This window comes from Sander vitreus, chromosome 5 (assembly GCF_031162955.1).
Source record: "Sander vitreus isolate 19-12246 chromosome 5, sanVit1, whole genome shotgun sequence".
In the NCBI taxonomy this organism is placed as follows: domain Eukaryota; kingdom Metazoa; phylum Chordata; class Actinopteri; order Perciformes; family Percidae; genus Sander; species Sander vitreus.
In genome coordinates this window covers 10,153,244-10,174,134 of record NC_135859.1, presented here as the reverse complement: position 1 = coordinate 10,174,134, position 20,891 = coordinate 10,153,244, and the positions used below count along the sequence as shown (strand labels likewise).

Genomic DNA, 20,891 nt, shown 5'->3' with positions numbered 1-20,891 from the left:
CACTCAACCTGCTGCCGTGGCATTCCGTGTCTCCAGCTCTTTCACCTCCAGTTTTCCACCACCTCGTTTGGATTCCTGCAAAAGAAACGTCTGGATATTCCACTGCCTGCCCGCCTCAGTCCCTCTCAAGTCCGGAGCCGACCTACTTAGTATTTTAATTTTTTCGTTACTTGATGAACTTAACTTTCATTAAAATCACTTGTTTATCTACACTCTGAGTCCGTGGTTGTTTTCTCTGTGTGCTGGGTTTGAACCATAGCCTAACACTATAGTTGGTTGAGAACATTCCATTTTTTTAGATAACTACCTTTTATTTTAATGGCATTTTGATTACTACACTACATGTCACTCAGGATCTTCCAGACATATTTCTTAGCAAAAAGCTGCTCAAAAGCAGTTAAAGTTTACTTCGAGTAAATTCCTTCACATAAATTACAGTGTTTTGGGGCAGATGCCACTGAAGTAATGGCAGATTGTTTACTTCCACCTACAACCCAGTTCAGTCGGTACATTTGAACAGTTTACCAGCCATGACTGTGTGCAGAGCCACGAGGGTATCCTAGTATTCAGAGCCATCTGTCATGCCAAACTGATGTAAAACGCAGTCAGAGGGGAAGTTGGAAAATTACAACTGATGGCCAAAACATGCATGTAAACGTACTAGATATACATATCTCATCCACGAGGCTCCAGTGTTTCTGTTAATGAACAATTAAAACATCAGAACATTTTGAAATGGGAATTTACAGTAGGGGAAATGCTTCAGAAACCAGCTCCTATCACATTGCAACTCTCTGGTTGTGACCTGGGTAGAGGTGAAAAGTACTTTCTAGTCTTTTTGTACAGCATGTAGCTATTTTAGAACTTAGCAGGTGAGCTTCCACACAAAGCTGTATTTCTTAGGTTTTCCCATATAACCTCACATGAAGCTAGCTTGTATGATGTTGACATGTTAACTCATTTGAAGCTTGAAGCTATCATGTTGCCATTTAAGTTTTCTGTAGACTGTAAATGTTCCTGATCTGCTTGACACATGGCACATTGTGTTTTTACAGCTAAGTCAATGTCAAAATAAGAAATCCATCAGGTAGAATAGTTGAATCACAAAATGTGATGAAAACCATTGTTTATCATTTTGAAAACAGACTGTTTGTTGATGATGCTAGAATTTGGGACATTGTAGAAATGATCTTTTGCCAAGGCTAAAGGCTAAAGGTTGTGGTGAACGGTATTTTCTGGTAGCATTCAGAGTGGAGGGCAACATCCGCCAGCAGAATACTAATATATATTATATAATATAATATATATTTTCAGGTAGATAGCTTGTATCAATATTGTCTCCTATACTGAATGCTGTGACCTTAGAAAAGGACTTGCTGGTGGAGGGGAATTACCTAGGCCCATTCGCGCAACAAAACATTCTCTGTCTTTGATGCTGACACAAAGAAATCACACAATTTGGGGTGATTTTAAGACCTTTACTGAATGTGTATCTGGTAATTCAAAAAAGAAGACAAAAAAATGAGGAAATCCTTAAAAAGTGCATCCATTTGGATATTAATATTCAGGAAATGTGACATGTTGAAGAGGACCTATTTTAAAAGAAACAGCAGCATTGTGCACTATCAGAAAATATCAGAATACTGCCAATCATAACCCTTCCTTGGTCTCAGCTGAAGAAAATGTCTCCCTCTTTACAAGTGTTTGTGTTGCATCAGGCTTCCTGTTGATCCACAATCCAGTCTGTGATTGTGCCCGAGCTTGGAAAACACACAGCAGAGATGTGCTGCTAACAGACAGGAGCACAAGGGACGCGCAAAAGTCTGGCATCTGCTCAGCAGGCTGGAAATTCATAAACCAAATCCAGAATGCATTTTAAAGCCAGCTGCTGCTGACGGCTGCGACATGACAGAAAGGCGGTCGGGAGGCAGAGTCAGTCACGAGGCTTGCGGTGTTCTGTTCAGCTCGGCTCAGCTCTTCTGTTAGTCTAGTCTCTCTGGGGAGGACGGGAAGCTTGATTTCCCTGATGTTCACTGATGAGATCTCAATGCTTAAAAACCCTATAGGTCGCTGAAGGATAATCAAGTCTAACAAAATAAAAAAAGAATGATTGGTTAACATTTGAATGGCAGTGATTACAGTATGGCAGCCTTTGTCTCAGTCTAATAAAACCTCTGGAAGAGGGCTGTTACAGAGTCCCCAATATCAGCTCTGCACTATTGTTTTTAGTGGCAGTGGCAATGAGTCTGCAATCACTCACATGGTTTAACCGGTAGAGAGCACATGCTGAGGTCCCTGCTGCCTCAGACAGCCCAGGCTAAAAACACATTCACACAAGATGTTCAGCTTGAATCTAGGCCATGACCTACAATATCTACTTCCGAATAGAGTAGAAATGGCTAAAGTGAAAATGTGCATCCTCACATTTTTGTGAAAGAGGTACAATTTTACTGAATTTGCCAGTTCTCTCTCTCTCTCTCTCTCTCTCTCTCTCTCTCAAAATCAAATGAAAAACAAAACAAACAAAAAACAATAGAGACATTAAAGTCACTTATTGGCCAACAGTAGATCAAGACAAGATCAAATCCCTCCTAGTGTAGCAGTCTTTGATGACCTGTTCACAAAAACATATTTTCTCACTTTTCTCAAGTGACATCAATGCAGATAGTTTTTGTAATTTGCTCATATTTTGCGATATTTGTCTCTGGATTTCTGCCTCAACCCAAGTACAACGGAGATAAATTAAATTTAATGTGTGCTTTACAAATTGCTGGGAGTTCTTCCCAGCTTTGAAAAATGACTTTCAAAAGCAAAGTGTCTTTTGAGAAATAATGTCCTGCTTACATTAGATAATCCACAAACCTCATTGTCAGTTTATATAGGGAAGAAATTGTCCCCATTAGATTATCCAGGCTAATGAGGACACTTTCTGGAAGAACATGTTGAATTTACTAAAAGTCATTTTTTTCAGCTGTGAGCACCACAAAGTGAAAGTATCTGCTACTTAAGCCAATATTACTGGCCACATCCTCCCTTTTTTAATACAAGAGACTGTGGAGAACTGCAAGACACAATGCTACTGGAAACAATCATGACTCAACTTTTGTTGGATAAACAAAAGGGAAAAACAATGAGCTAGACACCTACATTAACCAGTGTCCTTCACCCACCTGAAAGGCGTGTGGTGTGTCATCCACACAGTACACCCGCAGGCTGTAGCTCATGGAGCAGGCCTCCATGCTCCCAAACACAGCCAGCTTCAATCTCTTTACGGCAGCCTGCGTAAGGGGCTCGCCCACCAGGGCGTATGAGCCCGGCTGGTCCAGAAGCAGATGGCAGCTTGTTGAGTCCATCAGACAGTAACAGGAAGTGGACTCCTCCTCCACTGACATCACTTCCTGCAATAAAGCACAGAGGTGGTCCCAATGAAGACACTTCATGAAGTTCCTCTCAGCTAGAACATGTTACATTAAACATCATCTAACTATTTGTATCCCGTTTACTGCTGAGAATAAAAAGGACTAAAAAGATTATCTGCATTGTAATATAAAATTCAAACACTCACTACAAAGTTGCAATCTAGATAGAAGATATATTTTATTGATCCCGCAAGGTTAATATTAGTTAACAGTAGCAGTTGTGTTCCTTGCTCAAGGGCACTTTGGTCGTGCCCAGGAGGTGAACTGGCACTTCTCCAGCTACCAGTCCACACTCCGTACTTTGGTCCGTACGGGGACTTAAACTGGCGACCCCCCCGTTTCCCAAGCCAAGTCCCTATGGACTGAGCTAATGCCACCCCATTTAGATTCAGATGGTTATATCATGAACTCTGACTATGAAAGAACCAAAAACTCCTGCGCGCATTGTCGATCACCTGTACTCACTTTGTTAATGTTTTGGTTCTCAGCTCTTCATTAGGTAAAATCAGAGCAGGTTCTTTCATACTATTCAAACACAAAATGTACATGGACCACTTCATATATTTCACCATGAATGTTCTTGGGAATGTATGCAAGAACAAAGGAAGCAGTGTGTCCATTGATGGTATATATGCCATTAAAAACATTATTTCATACAAATGTGTCAGTAAATTTATATATATTGAACATTTGCACAAAAGTCAATCATTCAGTCATCATTACTCCATGTCCAGTATTTCTATTCAGTTCAGCAGAAACTTCAGGCTGATGTAGAGATTAGGGTTGAGCAACAGCCAAAAAGAGAGAATTAGCACAGAAGGGTGTCCAGACCAGATAATGTTTTAGGTTAAAGCCAAGGAGTGGTGATCAAGGATGTTGACTCTTGTCTTGGCGTGAACCATAAGCTTCCATCTCTATTACCTGATTTAATTAAATTTGGACATATCTTGTATGTCTTTCCAGGTACTTTTCCCAAAACCATCATTATTTATTCTTATATTATATTATTATTATTTAAGATTTCAAGTTTCATCAAATGTAATTCCTTAAAGGGAATTTATTACAATCAGGTGATTAAAACTCACATTGTTTGTTAATAGGTAAATCTGGGATCAAATTATTGCTAAATAGTCAGACATTATCTTACACAATGTTTGAGACTTCCCAGACTGTGCTACTTAAAGCAGCACAGTCTGTTGCTGAAGCCTATTGTAGAACTAAATAGTCATGCCCGGAGCTACATAGATATGGCTAGAAATATGTGCAAATGAACTTCTGTATACAGTAGAATGTATTATGGATTGAGTTCTGGTACACTGCTGTTGAATAATGGTGTAGGTAATATAACACTAGTTTAAATCACAAAGCAAAAATCCACACAGGTTGTAAGCAGTCTCTTGAGAATGTAAAAAAAAACCATTTCCAACATGACTGATAGTTTTAGAACATAGCAAACCAAACAATAGTCATTATGAACAATACATTCATTATTTATGAGATGACAACACCAGCCACCACTACATTATTTCCAAGTGGAATGAAGGAATCTTTAATCTTTAATCATTTTTTCCTTTCTTTTCCTTTCAATCATCAGAAAGTGAAAGGATGACATTATAACAAACCCAGCAGGAAGGGGAGTTCTATTATGCCTAGTAATCCGAAGCTCAAGGAAATTTCTGAAAGAAATAAAAAATGTGTGTTTTTGCAACAAATGAGCCAGCTCATTCAAACAAATGCTGTTCAAGTACCCTCTCTGTCAAGCTTATTTTCATGACGGAAATCCTAAATAATATCACCAGTTGCAGTAAAAATCCCAAACTTTAAGGAAAATGTACTTGAACAAAACCTGCAAATTATATATAATACACTGTATAGTCTATATCCAAGTTTCACTTCTGGGATTGCTCTTATTCTGCCGGAAATTCCGCCAGATGTCACTCTTTTCGGATGTCCGTTTTCAGATGTCCCGTTACCTTCCACTTTCTTTGTGTTGGCATTTTACACTCCGGTCGATTTATGAGGACTATGGTTAACTGCTCCTCAGATTTCTGCAGGGTAAATCCAGACAGCTAGCTAGACTCTCTGTGAACGTGCACATGTTCCACCAAAACAACTTCCTTCCCGAGGCTATTTTGCAGCGGCTCTGCGCTTAGCACCGCCCAAGATGATTGGGATTGGTTTAAAGAAACACACGTATTTCTCCCATCCCGGATTGCTGTGTGGACTAGCCAGACCCTCCTGTGCAGCGCTGTGGAGGAAAGTCTGGCAATGCGAGACTGTACACTGTATGACTATTACATATTTGTTTTAACCTACTTTGAATCTTAAAGGTGATGTTTTTCTGCATAAGGATAAAGATAAGATACTTTATTACTTTAACTTTATTGTTCCACATAGTGGTGCTGCCATTACCACTATAAACATACAGAGAATACAAACAAACATACAGAGATACATAAACCAAGCAGAGAAAGGCAAAGTGCAACAAATTCATCATCCAAACCATCTCACAATATGGTCACACAGTATGTTGCAAGCTTCATAGCAAGCAGTTATAATCCATGAACTACATGTGATTATACAATTTAATGAAGAGCTGTGAGACCAAACAGCATGCTAAAGCACAGCCTGAGGAGCAGTATTTACTCCCTCACAAATAATCACAAGTTAACTGGCAGTATGCCAATCAAAAGTCCTCTTACCAGCCATCATCTTCTGCAAGACAGCACGCCCACCTGTTCACTCACTGCTGGGTTGCATTAGAACACCGACATAACTGCCACACGCTTTATAATTTATTGACTTATCTCATAATCCTAACGTGTTTTTACATATAGGAAATTATTGCAACAACATGGAAATACAATAACTAACTTTGTGTTGTTTTTAGGCCACCAGCATACACCTGTCCCTTTCATCTCACAGTATCTCGGCCTCATGTCTTCCCCCTTTCAAATACACACAATACACTGGGGCCAATTTATTTTCTGTTGGCAAATACTGGTACTGTATCTCTCAATGAGATGCAACATAAAGTGAGAAAAGTTACACTTTCATATCAGGTGTTTGGATTCCTTCTGTGAATACTTGCTATGCACTTACTATGCATTTTGTACATGCTTTTTACATCCTCAAAAGGACAGCTTAACACACTGCAATATGGCACTGAATAACAAGATACTGTGGCTAGGAGTCCTGAGGAGTGTTCTGTGGGTAGTATGTATTCAAATGACAGCTGAAATAAATTTTAATAGCACTGTGCATTTGCAGGTATTATGCGTTGTCAAAACCCTCCTCTCTCTAACTTTAGGTTAGACCTCAATGGTAAGTCATTATTTTGAAGCAAGAAGCTCTGAGGATCTCTGCACCCTTTTAATAATAGAGTGAAATCGCAAAGAGACGTGACTGTATTCATTCATATTCCCTCCGGTCTCCTTCCCTTTCTAATTCACAACACTGGTACATCTTGAGAAATTGCCCTTTTACACTGAAAAGAAATAGTTTTTTGTCACACAATAGCAAACCCAGAATGCTTATAAAATACAAGGTTAGGTAAACATGAGGTTGAACTCAAAGGAGAAGGAAGAATCACAAACAAGCAAACAAGATGTCGGCAGAAGAGCTCTTCAAAACAACATTAATCTCTGACTGAATGACCTGAAGGGAGTCGACAAGGTTTGTAATTTTACAAAGGTGGACATGGAAGAAGATAGAACATTTAAGGGAAGAGAGCAACTTCTGTTTCTGTGTTTTGGCATCCATCTGTCTGTGTGTTACGTATGTCACGTAAGCCTTTGGGCTTGACTTGGGTATCTTGAAGCTAGCTAACTTTTACATCAACATGGTAACCTATGCTGCATGGCCAACCCTTGTCTCAAGCACGTTCAGTTCAGATAGAACAGGTAGACGTGTTTTAAAATAAACCAAGATCTCAGTGTATGCAGATGATTTGACAGTATACACGTCTACGATGTTGTTAAACTCTGAATTAAATGGGGAGTTGAAATCTGTGGTTGCGTGGATAAGTTATAATAAGCTTTGGGTGTGCAACATTGTATTTGGAACAATATTTTCTCTAGGCAAAAAATGTATGCTCAATCTCTACATAGATTAGGTGTTGGAAGGTAAAAAAGACGAAGCTACTGGGAAACACAAAAATAAATTAAAGCTGCAAGCAGCGTTGGACGGGCCCTCGCGCCTCTGCGTGCGTTGGGGTTACTGGCGGATGCTGCTCCTTGCAACTGTGCATTTGCGGCACTCAGACTCCACAAATCGTCACCAATTAAAACTGAACTCCCTGCTGAGTTCAATGATACCTCACACAAGACCCTACGTTGTACAGTTCATTAGCTGTGAAAGGGGGCGTGGCTAAATCATGGGGGGTGGGCCAAACCATGACCAATGAAAACGGAACTCTCTGTTGAGTTCAATGATACCTCACACAATAGTGTACAAGAAATGGGTCACCAGTTATGAAAAGGGGCGAGGCTTAAACATAGGGGAGGGCCAAACCATGACCAATGACAAACAAACTCCCTGCTGAGTTCAATGATACCTCACACAAGGGTCTACCTTAAACGGTTGAAATGCTGTTGAAGTGGCCTGAGTAAGTGGGCGTGGTTAACTTATAGGGGGAGGCTCAGTATCACATGTCGACCACACATTATAAGTTTCATGTAAATCGGATGATGTTTGTTATACAAGGCTGACTTCCTGTTGCCAGCGGGGGGTGCTATGCCCAAAAGTCAATATTGGCCTGTATATGCCCTCAGGCCTGGACTCTTGTTGATTGTTGGAAATTTCAAGCAGATATGACAATGTACACTGTAGTTACAGCCACTTTCTCGTTCATTGCTAAACACTCAAAATGGCCGCCACGCCCACACCATTTGACAAAAAGTTTTTCTTTTAATAACTTTTCATCTTTAAGGTGTTGAGATGGTACAGACCAAATTTGAAGTCCATCGTATGAAATCTCTAGGAGGAGTTTGTTAAAGTATAGCACGTTGACTTTTAGGCCTACTTCCTGTTGCCACTAGGGGGCGCTATGACTTTAAGTTTCTTCTTTTCTTTGCAACTTTGAAGGTAATATGCTAACGCTAGCTAGCCTGAGCTAGAGCCTTGCTTTGGTGTTTTAAGTCATGACTCCGTCCTGCTTCAGTTTAATCATGTGTATATACAGTCGTGAACAAATTAGGACACCCATGCTAAAGTTGACTAAAAAGAGGAATACAAAAATCATCTTTAGGAAATTGATCTTAATGCCTTAATTAAAAAAATGAGGAAAAATCCAATCTTTAAGGACACCAATTTTCTTTGTGAATGAATAATGTATCGTAAATAAATAAATGTTCTTCCTTAAAATACAGGGGGCATAAGTAAGTACACCCCTATGTTAAATTCCTATAGAGGCAGGCAGATTTTTATTTTTAAAGGCCAGTTATTTCATGGATCCAGGATACTATGCATCCTGATAAAGTTCCCTTGGCCTTTGCAATTAAAATAGCCCCACATCATCACATACCCTTCACCATACCTAGAGATTGGCATGGTTTTATTTCAGTTAGCCTAATAGCTGGTTTGATCTGCATTGAGAGATGATTTTATGGAAAGTACCCCATGCCAATCTCTAGGTATGGTGAAGGGTATGTGATGATGTGGGACTATTTTAATTCCAAAGGCCAAGGGAACTTTATCTGGATATCCTGTATCCTGGATCCATGAAATAACTGGCCTTTAAAAATAAAAATCTGCCTGCCTCTATGGGAATTTAACATGTGTTTGTACTTTTATGAAAGTATCAGGTAAAAACAGGGCTACAAATGAGATCTATGTGAGAGCCCATTGCTACCGCTCAATGAATAAACTAAAGCCACCACACCAGCTGAGAGTAGGACTAGATTAAGTGACACGTTCAAAGTTCTGTTGAACTTGTTCAAGGTTCCGTTCAACACGTTTTACTCGTTTAATGTTACCACAGCTTTGATTGCCATTGCTAAGAGAACACTTTAGAACTTTAGTGGTTTTCATGATAGCTGAACAGTGGTAGCCTAATACAGACCAGGATAGCTGAGTGGGAATTGCCATGCTTTGTTGTTGGGTCTGTTGTAAACAAATTGGAGTTTGGTTTGAAATGTAAACAATAATGATATTACTACTTTTTCCTGACTTAATGACTGCAATGACAGTAACATATTCCACTCAGCTATTCTTCAAACTGCTGATGTTCTACTCAAAACTGTCCTGTCATCTTTACTTCTTTCTTTATAAACATATGGCCCAACTTCCTTGCTTTTGTACTTGATGTTTCTACTTTTCAAGAGGAATTAGGAGCAAAACCTTCACTCTACTGTTGTTATTGGTACTAGGCTACAATGTTACACCACTCACCTACTGCTCTGCCAATACTGTTTGAAGGTAGGTAAATGGCACAAGACAATAGGTAAGTGGTGGGAGACAGTATAGCCAAGTGGTGCAAGACAGTAGGAAAGTGATGCAGAAAGCACAAAAGTGACACGAGACAGTAGATAAGTTGCTTACACCAGTAAAAAGTAGAAAGAACAAGTTTTGCTCCTACTCCTGCTGCTGTAGACCCTCGTCTTTCAAAACCCATTAAATTATGCTTCTGTGTATTTCAGATGACATTGCGTGATTCACAGCCAGTGCTTGTTAAAAGCTACTGTTCCTGTGTGGCTGGGTGTGGGATATGCAATAATTTGGTTGCATTACTATATCAGACTGCCCATTACTCTGAATGTGGCATGTCTATCGTCCCTCCCGTACTTTCGTACACTGAAACAGAGCAGAAGTGGCATAAACCACGAACAATGGTTTGTATCATTTCAATACCAGACAGTTGTGTCACATGCATACTAGCATCTCTCCTAATACCATCTCATAAATAAATAGGGAGTGAAGCCAGGACCTGTGGATGCCATGGTTGTAGTGAAGCCCAAACCAGATGATACTCCGGCAAGCGGAATTAGGTATGCAGAGTCCAATTAAATAGGCAGACTACAATGTGTTGCGAAATAAATGTTATTAATCGCTGTTAGATTCTGGTGTATTTCCTAGTGAACCCTTTACTTTTCCTGATATTGTTATTCCAGATCTACACTTTACAAGGGCTACAGCGGTGAGCTACCAGACCCATCAACCCTCAACCCTATGCTGACATGGAACCAGACTCTCTTCCCCTTATCTGCAGAATGAACATCACATCTGACAAACCACTTGTGGACTCCATTTTTGGCAAGGTACAAACTGGCAGTATCCTGTCATATCAACACCCACCACCTCCACCTGACAGTGTTGTCATCCATGAGGATGCACCACCGTTCCCAAAAGTGCCACTGGACAGTTACCATTTACAACCAACAGACAGTTCATACAAGATCATGACGGATCAAGAAAAGCTTCACCTCAGTTCTCTGTCTGTGACTTTGTCACAGTCACACCTGATCGAGGAAGTAACCAGATGCCAAAGTGAAACACCCGAGTGGCATTCACTGAGGAAGGAGAGAGTGACTGCTTCACATTTCCGGGAGGTAAGCCATGTTAGAGGTACAAGCACAGCAGAAAAGTTGGCAGAAAGAATTATCAGAGGGACAAGACAAACACCACTAATGAAAAGGGGGCTGGAAATGGAAGCAGGTGCATTGAAGGACTATGCAGTTCTAAAAAATCTTAATCTGACAAAGTGTGGGCTAGTCGTGCATACGGACATACGTGCATACGGATGCACCTTGGCTGGGTGCATCGCCTGACAGGTTGGTATATGACCCACTTGAGCGACCATCATTTGGTCTAGTTGAAATGAAATGCCCAAATGTAGCCAGCTACATGGACTGCAAGTTCCTGAGATTTGACCATGGCCTACACAAATTGAAGGAAAGCCATTGTTATTATTGGCAAGTCCAGGGACAGTTACTCATCACAGGCATGGAATGGTGTGATTTTGTTGTCTGTGCCCACGATGACATTTTCGTGCAGCGCATTTGAAAATGTCAGCACTGTAATCACATCTCTCTTTCAGGGAGCTTACTCCCTGAAAGAGAGATGTGATTTGTTTTTCTTTAACACATACATGTCAAAATACCTCTCTATGAAAAGTAACTGAACAGACACATGAATTATTATACAATCATTTTAAAATGTATTTTGTCAACTTACAACATCTTATTTACAACATTGTAATATTAAAGAGGCACTATGCAGTTTGGTAATTTCTTCGCTTTTTTCTCTATAGAGCTCCCCCTACATATAGATATTTGGCAGCTCCTATGTTTACTTGTGTCTGACTCCTCGCTCGTTAGCCTGCCGTTTCCTCTTTCTCTGTTCCTCCGACAATGCTTTCCTAGCTTTCTGCTCCTTTTTGGCCGGCTCAGCCATGACGATAGTGTGAAAAACTCCATTGCTACCTTGTTAGCCCGGTTCCTGAATGGGCGTATATGTGCAGTGCTGTGAAGCAATTCGTTACATCGCGAGACCTGATATCACGCAATACTTCCTGACGCTGTGGACGGCGGCTCGCCGGCCAAAAGTTGCAAAGGTGTTTTTCCCACTCACAGGCGCTAGGGGGAAGGGACACAACCACCATTCAACTTGAAAAAAGTCATATAACCATTCCAATTACTCTAAAGCTGTTCAGTTAAGGTAAATTAAGCTAAAAAAAGCTGCATAGTTCCCCTTTAATTGTCACATATACAAATTGTAACATATCAAATTATAACATACAAATAATGAGACTTTCTTGTATGCACTCTTACCTTTTTTTTTCTCTATCCTCATTTCTTTATTATTTCTTTTTTTTTCTTTTCTATTTTTTTTTCTCTTTATTTCTTTCTTTTTTCTTTATATTATATGTATACAGATTAATAGTTGTAACTTCACTATTACCGTTCTAAAAAAGTGAGCGCTGACTTGACTAATTTTCTGTCTGTACGATAATCTGTGGCTCAATAAAAACATTTTTGAAAAAAAAAGACATGAATTTCATAACATATTTCATCACAGCCTATTTGTTCCATAGCCATCCATGAGTGTTCATTTTAGGATTGTGCTGCCAACATTAGCCATTGGTTGCCCAGGCTTTAACCAAGGGCCCATTTTCATAATTGACCAAAAGACAGGCAACTGTGTAAAGTTGATTGATGCTGCCCGTCAATGAAAGAGGGATTACTGTACTGAATAATTTATGTTCCTTAACCCTGCGAATGAGCTGCTCAACATGGACTCTCAGTCTGGCAATAGATTGTGTCTTCCTGACCTCTGGCTCACAGTTGTGCTCTCTTACACAGAAAGGTAGGTATGTGGACCTTGCAGGGCACACAGTCTTCTACAAGGAAACCCTTGTCAACCATTATGGCCATAGATGGGTTTAAGATAGCCACAATGCCAGACTGCTTCAGAATCTCTTTATCGCTGATGGCACCTTCATAGAGAGACGACACAAAGGTTACTGCGCCGTGAGGGGCCATCCCAATTTATCCTTTAAATGTACAGTGTGATTTATAGTTTGAGAACACCTCACTCTGGAGGAGAAGAGAACTAGGTGTTTGGCAGCGTATTTCGGTACAGTCCAAAATAATTTCATGTAACCCTGAACAACCTCTGGCATGTGAGATTTGACAGTCTCCTCATCCAGCCAAATACCCACAGCCCCTAGTACAGTATACAGTAAGTTAGCCCATGTATTTCTGATGCAGCCTACAGTTGACTGGTGGATTTTGAATCTGTGGGCCAGATCCTTCTGCATCAGACCCAATGACAAGTAATTCATGAAGAGAAAAAATTCATCAGTGGGTTGAAGAACCTGAAAAGAGAAAGAATTCCATTATTACCTCATTACACAAATAGATTGTTACTGGCTTAACTTTCAATATGATAAGATGATGCACTATATCTTGCTTTGTAAGAACAACTGTAAAATATATTCACCGTTGCATTGCCAGTGTGAGGGACCTCATCAGTCTTTGCTACACTTCGTGCTCTTGTCACCCGTATGATCTTGCGGGTGGCTGGCTCTATCTGCTTCCAAAAGGCCATCAGGTGGGCATGACTTGCAAACCTGTGGGACATACGTGTTACATTTCTATATGTTAAGTGTCCATACACAACATTAAATTGCAAGCATGTTAGCATCCTTATTGACAGTTATACAACATCTTAGAACATTTGGCACTAAGGTCAGAAACTGGACCACGCACACGTCAGTCCTTTTGCTTACTGCTCTTCTCAGTATTTTAAAATACAATTAATGTGCTAGTAGATAGCCTAGATCTAGATAGTTTTAGATAGATACTTTTCTCATCCTGAGGGAAATGCAAGGTTTCCAGTAGCTTACAACAACACACATCACACATGCAACATTTAAACAGATAATAATACTAGTCATTGTTGACAGCTCAAATACATAGGCCTATATATTAAACACATTGGACATTTTAATTTACCTTGTGAAAAACTTTATGTCATCATCAGATCCAGCAAACCGCTCCAAGCAGAACTTGCTGCTGATAGTTATCTCCTCAATTTGATTTCGGAGCCTTGCTATCTCTACAATAAGTTCTTCATTGTGGTCAAGGGACATATCCAGCGCAGCAGGTTCAGTACTGTTGCAGTAGTCATGGTCAGGAGGACAGTCCAATTCCACAGACGGATCATTCATGGTTTCTGTGTTGGGACGCTCGGTCCTTTCCCAAACTCTGGGCCGTGGGGTTGGAAGACTGAAATTGTTCCATTGAAACAGCACTGGAACAGCTCCCTTCTTCAGACGTCTGTGCCCAGCTGGAGTCGGAGCCTCTATCATATCTTCACTTAGAAAGTGTCGGCTGCAGACTCGTGTGTTTGTTGTAAGAAAGTTGACTCGTCGAATGTTAATAACCCACCGTTTATGTATTTCACTGTCTTTGGGAAAAGTAAAAAAACGAACAGAAGAATTGCATCTGGCAGACACTGTACATTACGGCACACAGCAGTGATGGCTGGAAGAGCTGTCATCCCGTTTTTGAAAGGACACTTTCGTACGTTTACACGTCATCGTGTTATAAGTCAAGACGAAATATTACAAGTAAAAACATTAACATAAACATTAAGATAAACAACAACAACGACGAAAATTAACCGTTTCGGATGTTTTTGATGACAAGCATTCAATGCTAGCATACGGTAGCACAGCATTCTACGATAACCAGAGGTTTACATCCATCCTGAGATTTAACTGCAAATATGTCATGCTCGCCTGTGCATATCGCCTATTGGACAATGTACACTCGAGTTACACCCACTTCCTGTTTCGATGGCAAAATGCACAAAATGGCCGCCCCGACAGGGCCACGAAATGGCCAAAATCACACTAATTTGGAAATTTCAATTAAAAATGGCAGACTTCCTGTTGGGTTTAGGGTATGGCTCCAATGACGTTTTCTGTGCGTCTTGACATGATAGATATGTGTATCAAGTTTCGTGAGTCTACGTTAAATGTACTGCAGGGGCTCAATTTTTTAAATCTTGTAGGGGGCGCTAGCAAGCCATTTTTGCGCGCCTATTCCCGAAACCCTTAAAATACGTAAATGTTCACCAGACTTGATGCAACCGCCAAATTTGGTAAGTTTTTGAATATGTTAAGCCCCTCAAAAAGGCAATTAATTTAACGGGAAAATAATAATTCCTTCAGTTCCAATAGGGCCTTCGCCGCTGTCGGCGCTCGGGCCCTAATTATCATCAGTGTTGGGCAAGTTACTTCCAAAATGTAATACATTATAGATGACTATTTACTGTCATTTGCGAGTAATTAGTTATATTACAATATTACTTTCTCTGAATGGTAATGCTTTACATAACTTTAGCGTTACGTTTGAGTTACTTTCACCAAAATAACCACGGAAGTAGGCTTGGCAGGTAGCTTATGAATTTCACCACGGGATCAACCGCAACACCGTTACCTGTTGGGACACAGATGTTGTCCTTCTCTGGTTCTGGCTCTGACCACTGGGCAAGAGACGGGACAGTACCTTGCTTCAAGGCAGCGTAATAACTCTTAAAATCTCTTAAAATAATGGGAGTAGGTCCATCTCGCAAATGTAGAATCAGTCTCTGCAGTCATCTCAATCATCAAATTCTAGCAACAGGAAATAATGTTGCTCTTTTACTCTTTGACTCTTTTTTCTCTGGTGCCGAATGCCATTTCGCGATGTTGGTGAATTCTTAAAAAAACAAAACACCACTTCATGTTGGGTTAAAATGCATTGTAACTCGCCATTACTGAGATTGTAACGGGTATAATATTATATAATATTATTATAACATTTTATTAGTAATGCGTTGTATTACTGCATAAAAGCAAAACGCAATACATGACTGTAATTGTGTTACTTTTGTACCAACACTGATTATCATGGGTGAAAAATATAGATAAGATGGTTACTAAAATGGGAAATGGTCTTGCTACTGTATAATAATGTTTTATAGCCAACAAATTGGACCAAGTGAGGCTACAGTATGGCAAGATGCTCTCTATGCCCACACACCAAAAACACGTGTCTGCTCTGAGCATTTTGTACTGGACGACTGCTTTAAAAAGGGGGGAAAATGATAATTGCAACCAGGACCACATCTGGCAAACCTTCTAATGACTGTCAGAAATAAGCTGTTTCATTAACTGAAGATGAAGGTCCTTTATGTTGCATTTTTGCTTGTAGTAAAACAGTTGTGCATGCAGAGGCTGCTGCAGCTCTTGACTATTCTTTATATCAGACATCTCCATTGTTTAGAAAAAATATTTTCAGGACAAAAGCAGATAATGTAGAAATCAGGCAAATCCTCTAAATACCAAGCTCTTCTAAGCGCTGACATCCAGCCAGGGGTAAACCTGTGGAATTCATTATTCTGACCCATAGTCGGCTTGCCAAATCTTTACATCAGATTCAAATTTACATTACCGCATGAATGAATATTCTCTTCATTATCCCTCCTCCACCCCTTCTCTTGTCTTGTTATCATCTTGCCAGTTATTGCTCAAAAACAAAAGCAAATAATGCAAAGTGACAACAGCGATTGGGCTTGTTATGCATTTGGGTTTGGGATTAAGCTGTTGGGACTTCATCCAGAAAGGGGACATTGTTGCAACACATACACATAAAGAGCTGGAAAAAACATGTGTCCTGTTCCAAGCATTACAGCGAAGCTAACAAGAAACACAAAATATTGCGTGAGTTGCACCTCTTGGTTGTTTGGTGTTGATGGTGTGCGTGGATGTGTGTGTGTGTGTGTGTGTGTGTGTGTGTGTGTGTGTGTGTGTGTGTTTTGATGTTAAATGTGTAATGGGGGTTGGGAGATGTTTGAGGAGGCAAATGGAGAGTCATGGTCAGTAGAGAAACAATCTCCTCGACTCCTTTTGATTTCCTAACATCTAAATTCACCATGCCATGTCTTTCCTGATCCAGAAATCGATACTGCCCTTGCAACCACCACCACTTCCCTACTGAATGACAGCGTCCATGCCTCTTCCTGGCCATTACATGCTGTAATTGTTTCTTTAATATCCTCCTGCTGGACCAGCAGTGTTGCCTTCATGTGGCCTTATGTCACCCTCTGAACCCACAGAGAGCATAAGGCGGAATCAATGAGCTCACCCACAAAGCCCCAGTAGTCTTTTATGGCTCAAACATAACTCACCTGACACATGTCATTGTGACTAACAGGACCTTTTATCACATAAAGCCCATATATAAAAGTCAGCTAACAGAAGGAGATAACAGAGTCAACAACCCATGGCATCTTATGTCAAGGAACATGACTTTAACGTCCATGTACAAATCTCACTGCTCTACACTGAGTGCCATCTGTTACATACCGTATAGAATAGTAAAAATTAAAAAAAACAGGGAAACTAAGACAACCGATCTTGATGTTAAAAGACAATGAGCTGTCATACTGGCAAGAAGAAAATACTGTAAACTATGCTTAGTCCTGCTGTCATTCCGATGCATTTCACATGAGATAATCTAATCAGACAAATATGCACACACCTGTTGTGTAAAAATCTGCAAAATGAAAGAAGCACTAAACCAAATGTTGAATTTCATTGCATTCCTTTGGATCAAATGAACCTACAGAGTTTACATTTTATAAATTAAAAGAGTTTTATATTTCAAAAGTTTACTCTAGACATTATTTGACAAATGCCATTCAAATGTGTGTAAGAAGTTGTAATTCATTTAAATTAATTTGGAGTTGTGTTTTTGTCCAATATTCATTCTCATCTTAGCTAGCTAGCTTTACTTTTGGTCTCCATTAACTCTTAAGAAACATATCTGTCATTTTAATAGGGCTGAATGACGCTTTTTATTTTCCAAAACTCCCGGACGGCTCGTAGACAAGTCGAAAGCCACATGCACATTGTGTAAAGCCGAATTAAAATATCACCGAAGCACGTCAAGCTTGAGCTACCACCTACGAGCTAATTAATGTGACTCAGGTTGATGCTACCCACTAGCATGCTACCCACTCAAGAAGAGCACTATTTTGGAGAGTGCTACTTGCCGACCTGTGGATGAAACCAAATCCCCAAAAATTACTACAGCTCTTGCGAAATGGGTGGCAACTAACTGCAGACCTTAAAGACGTACTGCGGTTGGCATGTTCTGACCCGTCTTATACACTGCCGTCGAGGGGGACAGTAGTTTCACGCACACACAGCCTGTATGACACGGAGAAAGCAGCCCAACTGGAACTGCTGCAATGTGCTGCAAACGCTGTCTCATTAACCGGTGATCACTGGACGTCAGTGAGTAATCAAAATTATTTAGGAGTTACTAAACACTATATTGACTCTGGTAAGGATAGGGTTTTTTAGTTAGGTACTTGGAGGAATTGTGCAATAATGACAGATTCACACATTTTTCTTTTGTTTACAGTAAATAAATACTAAACAAATACAAATCTTAAAGTCAAATTCATAAAGTAACTTTCTTTGCATTAATTTGATTCCCAGTCAAGATACACTGGTAAGAATTGCTTTCCATTGTTAATATTTACTATATGTAAACAGTTCTGAAATGCAAAATAATAGAATTTTAATCATGTGATAAAATATGCAATTAATCGCGATTAACTATAGAAATTCAGCGATTCATCGCGATCACAAAAAAATAATCGTTTGACAGCCCTACATTTTAACATTAGAATTTAGCATTTTCCTCTTGTCGCTAACTATGTCTGTCTGCAGTTTGATGCTGAGTGTATGGAGCTGTTTTGCTTAATAGCTGTCAGCTGCTGCATGAAACAAGGATGTTTGAATTACGTTTTACAGTCAGAGAACCAAAACAACAAGCTAAAAGCGGCTGAACTCACTTAAGGTGAAGGGAACTGCAGAATTGGGGCTTAATTCTTTTTATTACACGGCTTGATTGAATAAAACGGCATTCTGCCGTCTGCTAATTATTTATAACAGAACATTGCTAAGTCTAACAGACTGTTGCCATGCATAGCAGAGCGTCACCATGGACGGAGTTCTGATCACGTTGGAGGATTTCCATCAATCCGCTGAAAGAAGTCCGGGTAATTTGTTGTTTAAATCTGTGGCAAAAAGTGGGGAAACGTGGAGCAAGATCCTGTCCTCCAATTCAGGCAATGACAGCAGATCTAGTGAGCGCCTTTTGCTACATCTTCATATAGCCTATAGTCTATGATCGCTAAGCCGTAACTTCAGCTGTAGGGACAACAAAGTGAATTAGTTACATTGCAACATTGTGTTTACAGGTGTGTCAACTGCAGCGACTGTGCAAGAAGGAAACAAGATGAATGACAGAAACGTCAACTTAAATATTCCCAAAGAAGTCCCATTCACCTTGTGTCACTTCACCATCAACGGAAATGTTCAGTTTCATGTGAATTATAATGACCACGAGAGCAGCTTTGATAGCCCGCTAGCTCACTTAAAGACGCCTCAGCTAATGTGTCAACCCACATCGATTAAAACAGCAAGCTGGTTGAAGGAATTTGTCCGCCTAGCTAGCAACAGCAGGGCAGCACACCATCACAGTCCGACTCATTTTGAAGGTAAAATATAACAGGCTTTTGCCAGAAATGTATTGGCTGCAAACAGCTGGCTTTTGGGGAGCTCGTCGCTGGAACAACACACACACCAGTCTGATGCCAAGCAAGGAGGGGGAGATACTGTGGTGTTGAGTGACAGACGGAAGGTTGCATGAAACAGCTACAGCGTTTACGTTGCTATGGATGCAGTGTTCCAACCGTAGAGATGGAACGGACTATTTTCTTTCACGGAAGCAATACAATAGTTTTTAAATCAATAAAATCCTTTTTAAATCAATATTTTGTGTCAAATTATTGATTTATTTGGTAAGTAGCCATGTAATAAGCGGGATAAAAGCAGAAAGATTTAAGACCCCTCCACTTCGCGTTGGGGTCCTGCATCACCCTGTCGGGGTTACATTACATGTCATTTAGGTGACGCTTTTATCCAAAGCGACTTACAATTACTATGTATGTCAGAGGTCGCACGCCTCTGGAGCAACTAGGGGTTAAGTGTCTTGCTCAAGGACACATTGGTTGATGTATCGTAGTGGGAACCCAGGTCTCCCACACCAAAGGCATGTGTCATATTCACTGCGCTATAACGACCGCCTCGCTCCACATTATCCCTGACGTAGTTTTGGCACTATAAGCAATTCCTTTCACATTATAGATGGTCATTTCATCCATTGTTAATATAACAAATATTGATAAGTGCAGCTTTAAGGTTTACGGCAACATAAGCCAACAATCAACCCGCTGGTTAAGATATTTGCTGTAATTGCATAAGCTAATAAAGAAACAGATGGGTAAACTGAAAGGAAAGCATACAGGCATACAGGTCTCTATGATGTGTTGACGGGTCCGCTGCTACTTATTTGATTTCTGATTTAGTTTATTTGTCTTTCTTTTGTCATCTTAGCATTATAGGCTTTTTTTTACCAGGTTGCTAGATCCAGATGTTGCTGCAGTTGCATAGAGCAACATGCTATTTTAAGGCATGTAAACAACAACAAACGAGCAGTATGGTGGTCACATACATACATACATGTAAGACAGGTGGTCAGTGGGTGGAAAAAGGTTCTACATCTAAATCCTGATCAGGTAAAAACAAAGGGTTAGCTACTGTTATTTATGGAGCCATGCATTGATTACAGCCTTCAATATGGTGACACTTTATGGTGAAATCATTAGTGCATATACTTTTTTACTTTTATGCTGTGACTGGTCTTTTTTGGTGTTTACTTTTTCTACAAAATCTGCACTTCAGTTTCATTTATAATCTAGTCTTCAAGGTGTAGAATGCTTTGTAATGTAATCATAAGCAGTGGAAACACTGACGTTTGATGGGTTTACCCTGCCTTTATTCCTGTTGTCATTTAGCTACAAAGAAGAATAGAGCCATTGAGGAAAAGGACAACAGAGGAGAGCGAA

The 20,891-nt window shown here is 40.1% G+C and overlaps 1 protein-coding gene across 3 annotated transcripts in view; it reads right to left on the bottom strand.

The window, feature by feature from the left end:
- Nucleotides 1-20,891, bottom strand: part of LOC144518011 (netrin receptor UNC5D-like) — a 343,327-nt gene that overhangs the window by 24,620 nt on the left and 297,816 nt on the right. For all 3 annotated transcript variants that reach the window (XM_078250348.1, XM_078250346.1, XM_078250347.1), the window contains one exon: nt 3,171-3,398. In XM_078250348.1, coding sequence (XP_078106474.1) covers nt 3,171-3,398 — 228 coding nt within the window. The remainder of the gene's footprint in view (nt 1-3,170; nt 3,399-20,891) is intronic.